This window comes from Phyllostomus discolor, chromosome 8 (genome assembly GCF_004126475.2).
Source record: "Phyllostomus discolor isolate MPI-MPIP mPhyDis1 chromosome 8, mPhyDis1.pri.v3, whole genome shotgun sequence".
NCBI classification, from domain to species: Eukaryota; Metazoa; Chordata; class Mammalia; order Chiroptera; family Phyllostomidae; genus Phyllostomus; species Phyllostomus discolor.
Genome location: NC_040910.2, coordinates 105887428 through 105898875, shown reverse-complemented (window position 1 = coordinate 105898875; position 11448 = coordinate 105887428). Strand labels below are relative to the sequence as shown.

The 11448-nt window shown below is 59.0% G+C and overlaps 1 protein-coding gene across 1 annotated transcript; it reads left to right on the top strand.

Moving 5' to 3' along the window:
• The first annotated feature begins 4040 nt into the window (after positions 1 to 4040).
• On the top strand, positions 4041 to 7834 carry KRT19 (keratin 19). Its single transcript, XM_028521607.2, has 6 exons — positions 4041 to 4541; positions 6276 to 6358; positions 6555 to 6711; positions 7013 to 7174; positions 7290 to 7415; positions 7550 to 7834. The coding sequence occupies exons 1-6, from the start codon at positions 4122 to 4124 to the stop codon at positions 7802 to 7804; spliced, it is 1203 nt and encodes a 400-aa protein (XP_028377408.1). The 5' UTR covers positions 4041 to 4121; the 3' UTR covers positions 7805 to 7834.
• Positions 7835 to 11448: the final 3614 nt, after the last annotated feature.

The following is an 11448-nucleotide window of genomic DNA, read 5'->3' as shown; positions in this document are numbered from 1 at the left end:
CAGGGAGGACAAGTTAGGACCTTGGCGGGTGATAACTACCCTCCCAACTCGAGGACTCTCTCTCCAGGCCAGGGGAGGAAGGCATCTCGATGCCCATCCATCCCGTGACAGGAGGGACAGCGTTAATGGTTGGGACTGTGGCTTTAGGGAGTTAAAGATCTGTGCTTGAACCCTGGGTCCCTTACTTGTGTGACCTTGGTCAGGATATTAACCTGTTTGAGCCTCAGCTTTCTTGTCTGTTAAATGGGGATGGCGATACTTAGCTCACACGATTAGTTGGGACAATGCGTATGAAGTGTTCAACGTGGTGGCTGGCCCAGGAGATGCTGGCTGTCATCATCATCACCTTTGTCACCATTAGCATCGCCATCATCAGCACGGGGCAACATCACACCGCTGCTTTTTACCTGGGGACCAGGACGCTCATTCCCACCTCTTTCCAGTGGTTAAAACTCCCCTGCCTTTAGCCTCCACCCTCTGGGAACTGCGGTCTGCATCAACTAAGCATCAGAAGCTTCCAGTGTAGGTCTAGGTGGGGCTGCAGAGACCGCCCTGGGTCTCGGGACTCGGATGCTCATCCCAGCCACTGCTTCGGTTAGCCTGGTGGGCTCAGACCAGTCGCTTAGCCTCTCGGGGCTCCTTTCAAGGGGCTGGATGGGCGTTTCCTGTAATATGTGGATTATGTTTTTCCCAGTAATTCTCCATCTGTAGATCAAAACAATTTTAGATTTATTTTATATGAAAATAAGTATTAACATGTGAAGAAAGGCCCTGGCTGGCGTAGCTCAGTGGATTGAGTGTGGGCTGCGAATCAAAGTGTCGCAGGTTCGATTCCCAGTCAGGGCACGTGCCTGGGTTGCAGGCCATGGCCCCTAGCAACTGCACATGGATGTTTCTCTCTCTCTCTCTTTTTCCCCCCTTCCCTCTCTAAAAATAAATAAATAAAAATCTTAAAAAAAATAAAAAAATGTGAAGAAAAAAGCTACAAAGATGGTCACCATAGCACAGCATTAAGGGCAACACTGGTAACGGTCTGAACACCCAACAGAAGGGATTGGTTAATTCCGGGGATGGATTGTGAACAGCTGTTACCTGACAACAGGTTCCGTGTCCAGTATGAAGCAAAGCTACCTCGTAACACACACAGTGGTAATTATGGTAATAACGTGCCATTTAACAGTAACATCACGTAATAAGATAATAACATTGAGTGCTGTTTGCCAGGTACCACGACAGGCTCTTTACAAACACCACCTCATTTACCCTTTAAAACAACCCCACAGAACAGGTTGTTATTATTGGTTATTAGCTCTGTTTTACACACGAGGGGCTGAGGTCTTCGGAGCCTTTGGTGCTGCGCATTGTGAGTCTCTAGAAGGGAGTGGGAACAAGCAGTGTTTCCAACCTGGTCTGGCAATGACCCCCTTCCACACAGAGACGGTTCTCATGCTGCAGGGGCCTCTGCAGACATGAGCTGGGGGAAGGCCGGGCAGGATCCTCTCTGGGTCTCTTTGGGCTCTTAACATTCCCTATTTGGCCATCCTGGCCCTGGGTGCCCCTCCATGGTGAACCGGGGCCCTCCAGCCTGGAGAGTGGGACTTGGGAGGGGAGCTCGTGGGTCGGGCTCTGCCCGCATGCAGCCAGAGACGGGGCAGAGATGCCTGGCTGTGGGCAGCCTGCTCACTGAGTGGGAGCAGAAGCTTGATGACTCTCAGTTCCCTACCTGGGGAGCGCAGCCCGTACAGATGGTTCTCCTGAGCTCTTGGTGTGCCCGACAGGTGTTCAAAAGCCACACAGCTCCTGGCGGAAGGTGCCAGGCACTGTTGGGGCTAGGGAGCCAGGACTGGGGGATTCTCCCAGGCTCCAGCCTACAGTTCAGTCGGGGGCTGACGGCTCTCGGAGTTGGCACAAGATTTGGGGGAGCAGGGGAAGGGACCTAAAGGAGTTGCTCTTTGGAGCAGGGACTTCCTTGGAAGGGAGAGCAGGGCCTCTGTCACGCTCAGGAACCTACGCCTAGGGTCTGAGGGTCACGAGGCCGGAAGCCAGACTCGGCCACTCCTGGCTGTGGACCTCTGGCAAGTCGCTGCCCCACCCTGGGAGTCTCTGTTTCCTCATCTGTAAAATGGGGGTGGGAACATCCTTTCCCCTGGGCTGCTGGCAGGATCCGAGATTGGAAAAGCCTTTGTAACAGGTTCTATACTACAGTCAATGGTCCTGACGATTATGGCCCGGGGGCTGAGACTCCAAGCCCCTCTGAAGTTTAGGGAGCTCACAATTCCTTCATCTTTAGGGCAGGACTGCTGGTTCTCTCCTTTGTTTCCTAATACAAAATCCCTTTCCAGACGCTCCTATCGGGCCAGAAAAACAGACATTCTGACCAGGCTTAGTGTACATAGCAACTATCTGGCCCATCTCTCCTTCCCCCTCCGCAAGGAACAGGCCTCCTCCTTTGGGCCAAATAAAGAGTGACTCAGGTCAGACCAGCCCCGGTGGCTACCGGCTGCACCCTTTGTGAAGGCCCAGCCACGCCCTGTGTGCACCTTTTCCCCACTGGGGACCGACCCACTTGCAGGCCTGGGGTGCTGGTTTAAACAGCCTGAAGCAGCCCTTTGCTGTGTGGCTCCGGCTGCTCCTGGGGGTGGGGACAGGAATGTGTGTGTGTGGGGGGTTCCCTCTCCCTGGTCCTGGGCAAGTTGGTGGGTGGAAGACAGTTTCTTAGGGACTGGTTTCAGGGTCTGGGGACAAGTCCTCATTTAGCCGCAGGTGACCCAGACGATAATGTGCAGGGAGGACGGCTGATATTTCACGTGGGGAATCTCTCATGACCTGGAGGTGGGGAGTGACTAGCCCATCTCCCTAACACCCTGTCAAAAGGTCATAGGGGCCTCTGTCCTGAAACGGGTGACTGCTCTGACTTAAGGACAGATGGAACTTGGGACAGTTCTGGTGAGGGGTGGGCTCCCTGGGCTCACTAATGGGCTGAGGTGGGTGATGGCGGTGCCCAGCAGCAGGCCTGGCCCCTCACAGCAATCAAAAGGGTGGGTGGAGCGGTCGAGCTGAAGAGCAGGGCTGGGCTGTGCGTGCAGAGGGGGGCTCCTTCCTCTGTGATTAAAACTTCGCTTTGTGGGCATCTTCACCGAGCCCTCTCATCCCCCCCTGCACTAGGACGAGGTCGTTAGGCACAAGGATTCAGCCTCTGGCACCCCCCTCCCTGCTCACAAGGAGAGAGGGGCTCCAATTGCATTTTTGTCTCTGGGCGCTGCATGTCTCACTCGCCTCCCTCAGCTCAGATTCCCCGTCAGGGACCCTTGAGTGAATGCAGGGTTTTGGGGAGGCGCTGGGGGCTGCTGAGAGTCCCGAAATGAGGGGTCAGCCCCCAGGTGTGATGGTGCCCCTTATGATCCAGCTGCAGACCTGTTCCCAGGTGCAGACCTGCGCCCAGGTGCCTATTGTAACCTTGTGGCTTTGTGTGGACACAGCAGGGTGGGGCAGCTTTGTCTCAGGGGTGCAGTTCGGAGCTCCTGTATCCGGGGCCCGAGGGAGAGCGAGGTGCAGTGCGGGTGAGCCCCAAGGGGTGGGCTCTGAGAGGCTGTAATTCCAAGTGGGTGTAGGAGTCTGGTAAATGTAATTTGGGGGGTTAATTATGATCACAAGGAAGGGGCTCAGAATGGGATTCTGAAGGGTGACTCTCAGTGAGCGGGGAGGAGTATATTTTCTCAGAGGGACCCTATTTCCAGACGGGGGCCAGACTCGTGGTGATCTTAACAAGGGTCAGAATGTGACCTGGAAGGGGGTGTCTCAGTAGGGTGTGATGGCGGTGGGGATGGGAACGAGGGGGCCTGTGGTCGGGGCTCCAGAGGTGGCTGGGCGGGGCGCCTGGCTGCAGGGCAAAGCCTCCGGCCCTGGGAGGGGAGAGTTGGAGGCAGAGCCGCCAGGAACTGACCAATGGGGAGACGGCCCGCACTTGCACTCTGGAGCCTGCGAATTCCTCGGGGCTCAGATATCCACCCCGACCTCCCCCCGCCCCTCCACCGCCTAGGACATAAAAAGCTCCAGGTGTGAGCAGAGCCACTCCTCCGGCAGACCACAGCTCCTCGGGTGTCTCTGCCTCCTCTCTCGCCATGACTTCCTACAGCTATCGCCAGTCGTCGGCCTCCTCGTCCTTCGGGGGCATGGGCAGCGGCCCCGTGCGCTTCGGAGGTGGGGTCTCCTACCGCGCGCCCAGCATCCACGGAGGCTCGGGCGGCCGTGGCGTGTCGGTGTCGTCTGCCCGCTTCGTGTCCTCGTCCTCTTCTGGGGGCTACGGCGGCGGCTACATGGGCGCCGTGGTCGGGTCCGACGGGCTTCTGGTGGGCAACGAGAAGTTGACCATGCAGAACCTGAACGACCGCCTGGCCTCCTACCTGGAGAAGGTGCGCGCCCTGGAGGCGGCCAATGGCGACCTGGAGGTGAAGATCCGAGACTGGTACCAGAAGCAAGGGCTCGGGCCTGCCCGCGACTACAGCCACTACTACCAGACCATCGGGGAGCTGCGGGACAAGGTGGACAACCACGGGACGCGGGAAGCGCATCTGTCGCGCAACCCAGCTCGCCAGGCCGGGAGGGGCGGGAGGCCGGAGCTGCGGGGCGCCCAGGCCACTTTCGGGCGGGGCGGTGGTGAGCCCGTTAGGAGGTGGGAGGGCCGCAGGGTGGGGCCGGGAGGAGGCAGCAGGTGAGGAAGTGCAGGACAGCGAGGCAGGAAGTGGAGTGAGGGTGGCTGGACGCGCGCTTGGAACTGGGGGCTGGTCAGTGGGTGGGGCATGTAGCAGGGGCGGGGTTGGAGGGTGGGGAGACCCGGGAAAAGGGGTCCTGGAGGAGAGGCGGGACCTGAAACACCGCCGTGGGCGGTCCTGAGGTCTAGACCAGGATGCCGCCGTCTCTGCAGGGAAAATGAAGAGTTTGGGCAGGGAGGAATCCAGTCCGCCCCGGGCTAGCCCCGCCCCCTGCTGTCCCCACTCTGCATTCCTTTTCTGACCCGGCAGGTCTGGTTTCCATCACGCTCTGGCCTCTGGCTGAGGGGCCCAAGGGACCACCTGAGAGATAAGAGAGTCTCTCAGGAGAAGGGGAGAGGCCCGCAGGGGCCCTGGCAGGTTAAGAAGGGTCGTAGGCTGTGTGTGGACTCTGAACAGGATAAAGGAGGGACAGATGAAGAGGTCCTGGGGATCTTTGCTTTTGGGCTCCTCTGTCACCCCGAGGACTGGGTACAGCAGCCCTTCTCTGTGTCCTGGGCTGGAGACCCGGGTCTGAGCCGCAGGCGCCTGGAAGGGTCCTGGGAGCCTGCAGGGTGGGGCTCGGCCTCCATGCGCAGGGAGGAGCTTGGAGCTGAGTCCTGGAGAAGGCACGAGGGAAGCCACAGGGCTATTTAATGGCCCCGCAGGCTGGGTCTCCCCACAACACTGCCCAGAGCGCGCCCTGTGTCTGGCTGGTTGCTGGGGCACAGGTCACACTGGAGACGAGGAGGGCGGGCTAGACAACTGTGGTGCCTCCACACTTCTCAAATTGTGACCTAAGGTGGGAACCACATTTTAAGATGTGTCCTCACATTCTCTCATACCTGCACACAGTGGGGATGAAAGTTCCTTGCAATCAGCCTCACCCTACCGTGAGCAATCCCTTCTGATATGTTCTGTTCTGTTTCATTTAAAAACTATGCAGATCAGCACGCAGCACAATGACTAATAGGTCATGAAGCAAGTGCGAGTAGCTTAATCAACGGTGTGACCATGATGCTCAAGTTAGAGGACCTTGACATTGGGGGTGACCTTGGACAAGGGATCCTGAACTTCACTTCCCGCCTGGGTGAAATAGGTGTATCCACTGCCCAGACACGAAAGATGAGGTGGAAGGCGCTTGGCAAATAACAGAATTCCCTTCCCTGGGGCAGAGTGCTTCGAGTGGGGCGTGCAGACACGGGGCAGCCCCCGGCAATTCCCTGCATCCGGTTTGCATGTCTCTACAGACAGCCTCCGTTGACACCATGTGGAGTGTCCCTGGGCACAGGGAGTCAGAGACTTCCTCTCCAGGCCCCCCTGCTCATCACCTGCCCCCTGGCTCAGCCTCCTGGGCAGTGGTGAGAAACCACCGCTTCGGCTCCTGGGCAGAGACTGCTTCCAATCCCTCCCAGGGAGCAGGCCGGTGGGCAGTGGAGCGGGCTCACACGCATTTGCTCCGCTGTCTCTGAGAAGAGCATGGTGGGCGGTGCCAGGTGGCCAAACTGCCAGCCTTCTGTCTTCCAGATTCTCGGTGCCACCATTGAGAACTCCAAGATCGTCCTGCAGATCGACAATGCCCGTCTGGCCGTGGATGACTTCCGAACCAAGTGAGCTTCTGTGCCCTGGCCGGTGGCAGGAACCTAGGGCGGGGGCGAGGGAGGCAATCCTAGGCCCTTTTGGGGGGCTCAGTGCAGTGGGGGGAATGGCCTGAAGCGCATGCTCACGGACTCTGGACTCTGGACTCTGGAGGTGAGGAAGTCTTCAGAGGTACAGTGCTGGCCTGGCTGCGCTTTTCCTCTGCAGGTTCGAGACGGAGCAGGCCCTGCGTATGAGCGTGGAGGCCGACATCAACGGCCTGCGCAAGGTGCTGGACGAGCTGACCCTGGCCAGAGCCGACCTGGAGATGCAGATCGAGGGCCTGAAGGAAGAGCTGGCCTACCTGAAGAAGAACCACGAGGAGGTGGGTTTGCAGCTGGCCCCCCGCCTCTCCCCCAGTTTCCCAGGGCTGAGGAAACATTTGTGTCTTGCATCCTCTGACCTCGGCGGCCACGCTTGTGGCAGTCTCAACATGGCCGCAGGTGTGGAGGATGGCGTCCAGGGTTCCAACAGGGGATGGTTGTGACCCGTTCCATCCCACAGTGCCAACTCCTAGGCCTGCACCTGAGAACCAGCCCCCTTCGGCCTGAGAGGCTGGGAGTTGCCCGGCCCAAGCCCAGCAGGCTCTGGGCCCTGACATGCCCGTCTCTGCTCCATCGTTCCAGGAAATCAGTGTCCTGCAGAGCCAGGTGGGTGGCCAAGTCAGTGTGGAGGTGGATTCCGCTCCTGGCATTGACCTAGCCAAGATCCTGAGTGACATGAGAAGCCAGTATGAGGTCATGGCTGAGAAGAACCGGAAGGATGCTGAAGCCCAGTTCATCATCCAGGTACAAAGCGGGAAGCAGGTGCCCTTTTGGGGAGGTGGCAATGGGAGAGGGCTTGATGCTCCGAGGCGAAGGTCTGACTCCGTGCTCGTTTCTTCTGCCTCCTCCCTTACTGCAGACCGAGGAGCTGAACCGGGAGGTCGCTGGCCACACGGAGCAACTGCAGACCAGCAAGACGGAGGTCACGGACCTGCGCCGCACCCTCCAGGGGCTGGAGATCGAGCTGCAGTCTCAGCTCAGCATGGTGCGTGCCCGCCGCCCCATGGGACGCACGCCTGTGTCTTGGTGGACCTGGGCAGTCTGGGCGGTGGCTGGGCCCACCATGCCCTTCCTGGGAACCGGGCTCTGCTGAGTCGCCTTTTCTCTCCCTGCCCTCAGAAAGCCGCCCTGGAGGGCACGCTGGCGGAAACAGAGTCGCGCTTTGGAGCCCAGCTGGTGCAGATCCAGATGCTGATCAGCAGTATCGAAGCCCAGCTGACCGACGTGCGCGCTGACATCGAGCGGCAGAACCTGGAGTACCAGCAGCTCATGGACACCAAGACGCGGCTGGAGCAGGAGATCGCCACCTACCGCAGCCTGCTCGAGGGCCAGGATGCCTATTACAACAACCTGCCCGCTACCCAGACCGCCTGAGCCCAGCAGCCTCCCTGGCATCGTGCTTCCCGCAGAGAATGGAGGCTCCTGGGTAGGCGAGCGGGAGGGGGCGGGGCCTTCACCTCCGGCTCCTCCTCTGACCTGTCAATAAAATTTTATAGCCCAAGGGAGGAAGGACATCGGGTTTATTATTTCAGCCCAGGGAAATGGGCCAGGCCTTGGCCCCCTTTTAGGTTTTATTTGGATCTGAGTCCACCCTGTCCCAGGAAATGGAAGGGAGGGTGCGCGCAACCCTCCAGCTGTTACCGTAATTCCCGTTTTCAGAAATCTTTATTAACCCGTTTCTTAAAACAAGCTTATGAAATAAGCGCCACTCCCATTTTGCAGAGGGGTGAACCAAGGCTCGGAAAGGTGAGGTGGTTTGTTGTGTGTGTAACTGTTCCATCCATCGCACGGCACAGGTGGGGTCTGAAACTGGTTTTCGTTTCCAGATGGGGTTTCTTTTCAACTGTACCCCTCTAAGGGTGGTGCTTGTGCAGGAAATGAATGTGCACGGCACCTACTGTGTGCCATTCGATCAAACCAACCCTCAAAGTTAGTGAGTATGAATGGCAGCTTAGAGAGCAGCTTGTCTAAGGCCACGCGGCAAACACACGGCAGAAGGAAGACGGAATGTGGGTCTCCTGATCCCTGGCCCGCAGTGCACCACTGTGGGCCACTCCCGCACCACCTCCGGGATCCACACCGCCTGTGCCAGGCTCTCGGTACTCTTCGGCCTTGCCCCACGTGAAGGCCTATAGGACAGGGATCCCCCCCGGGCGGTTCCTGCTGACACGTTCAGTCCACCTGACAGGAGCGTCTGGGGCTGCGTGCTGAGGCCGTGTCCTGGGGGCAGAGAGCCTGCTGCCGGGTGTCTGGGGCAGGCACTGACACAGTCATCCATTTCTTGGGTGGTCCCACATGAGCCCCGTACGCCTACCATCCCATACCCGGGCCCAGGGCCTGGAATGGGACCTAGATGTGACCCAAACCTCCCACACGGACCCCCCATCCTGACTTGCCTGGGGCTGGGCCAACTGGAATAGGAGTCCCAGCTTCCTGGTACAGCTCTGCCCTTGGGTGGGTATGGCTCTGGCCCTGCGGTTTATGGCTCAGCTGCCAAGAACTGAGGCCAATTAAAGGTAAGGAAGTCTCTGCTTCGCCCTGGCTGAGAGGTTCGAGCTGAGGGGACCTGTTCTGGTCCCCTGGATTTGTGACAACGGTCCTACCCTGTGTAGGAGGGGCAGCGAACACCCTATCCTGCAGCCGACCCCACCCCAGGTCTGTCTCCGAGCTGTGCTAAGGAGGCCCGGGACCCTGCCACGCCCCCTGCTGGGCCTGAGGGCAGTGCCCTGTGGGCCTCGGAGAAGTTTATTAGTTTGATCCAAACGCCGTGGCTGGTGACTCCAGGCCCAGCTCTTCCCTCACCTGCTGCAGCCCCGGGCCAGGAGCCCCTTCTGCCACCTCCCCAGCTGTTCTCCCACTCTGGCTTGCAGCACCCACAGCTCCCCTTTCCCACCGAACTTCTTCGCCAGAGGCCTTGGAACCGCAGGCCGCACCCCCAGGCTGGGATTGCCCAGAGGCGTTCATCCCTGTTCATGAAAGCCTCTGTTGTCACAGCCGAAACCCTTCCCCATGCCCCAGAGGCCCCTGGAATGTGGCTGTGGGGCGGGGTCTGGGTCCACACGGGTGGGGCAGGTGACTGGGTCACAGGTGTGGGTTCTGGGAATGAAGCCGTCCTTTGTGTGTGAGTGGTGGGGAGAGGGCAAGGGCGGGGCCCCTTGTGTCTCAGTCCGGGAGCTGGAACTGGGGGTGCTCTGTTGATAGAAGCGGCTGGGGCAGAGAAGGAGAGAGAGAAAGGGGGGGCCTTTCCACCTTTGCGGGCCGTGTGGCCACTTCCGTGGGCCGAGCGCTTCCTGCCAACTGTGTCGCTCCGTCCCCGTGAGTCCGACTGGGCTGGCGTTATTGCTGTTCTCCGGGTGGGTAGACTGAGGCTCAGAGAGAGGAAGTGGGACAACCCGAAGCCACAAAAGTGAGAGGGAGGTTTGCAGGCAGGGCTCCGGGCCCCAGGCGGGGCCCTGCGCTCTGTCCCAGTGCCTCCCTTTGCGGGGCGGGCAGTGGCTCTCAGATGCTCACTGTGGCCTTGTAGCTGGTGCCTGTGTTAAGGCCTAACTTTTTTTTTTTTTTTTTCAAATTGTGGTAAAATAAAAACCATGCATTTAACCATCTTAACCATATTGAGGTGTACAGTTCAGTGGAATGAAACACATTCGGATTGCTGTGTGACTATCTGCACCGTGCATTCTCGTAACTGGTAAAACTGAAATTCTCACCTACGAAACAGCCACTTCCCATTCTCCCCCCGCCCCCCGCCCCCCGCCTCTGGCAACCACAAATCCACTTTTGGTTTTCACGATTTGAACTACGTTGAGCAGCTCACGTAAGTGGAAAGATGGCCCAAGTTTAAGTCGAGAACCTGACTCAGAGGGTTAGTCACAGCCAGAGGTGGAGGCCAGCTGAGCTCTTTCCAACGGGCTGCATCACCCCGGCGTCCCAGCGGAGAAAGCCCAGCTCTCTCGGGGCGGCCTGTTTCCCGTGGCCCAAGTTCTGAAACTGGCACAGTATCCTGGGCAGGCTGCAGCTGGGGCCGAGCCAAACAGAGCCCGACCTCCACCCTGGCCAGCCATCCCCGCCTGGTGCTAAGCCCCAAGCCCCAAGGCCCCACCCTGACCTTGTGCTCACAGGAGCTACTGGGACTGAACCAGGGGTTTCCAGTGGGGTGGGGGCAGTGGGCAGCTACTGCTCTGCACAGGCCTGAGAGCGGACGGAGGGAAAGCTGCCCAAGGGGCTGCTGTAGGGGAGTCCGTGTGCAGAAGAGGGGCTGGCTGGGGTCCAGCCCTCCCTCGCCCGGGGGGAGATCGTGCGTAATTGTTCCAGTATTAATTGCTGGGGCCGTACTGTCTGCAGAGGCTTTAATGAGCTATGGCTGACCTGACTTGGATTATTTTTCTTTGGGAGGAAGACAGTATTGTCCCACCCACGAGACAATACTGTGCTGTCTGGGCCCGGCACTCAGAGGTCTGGCTCACTGCGATGTTGAGAGGAGCCCGCCCACCCAGGCCTGTGGTCCCTATCCCCTCCACCCCAACTCAGGTGCAGGAATCTGGGGTCAGTGGGTGGGACCTTCTTTTCCTGTCCTCTCTGTGAGTTGGGGGTCAGAGGGCCCATTTGAGTCCCCGCAATGCCCCTGATTAGCTGTGGCACCTTGCTCAAATTGCTCCCTGTCTCTGAGCCCCAGCCCTTTGCACACTGTGACGTGAGCAGTGGGAGGAAGGGATTACTGTTACTAAGGCCATAATAACAATGGCCTGCATTGCCCAGCTGGCTGTGGGAGAATATGGAGCAGTGATGCGGCTCACGGGGCATGATCTGATGCCCAGGGAGAGTACCCTCCTGGTGAGGCTACTCAGGAGCCGCAGGTGATGGTCATTTACCCTTAACTCACTATCTGGCCCCTCAGGAGATGGGGAGCTAGGAGGAGGTGGGGGTGGGGTGGGTGGGTGGGGGGCTCTTGGGCCTCAGGGCTTCCCTGAAAGTGCCCATTTGCTGCAAGGAAACTGAGACTTAAAGGTTTCCCAGGCAGT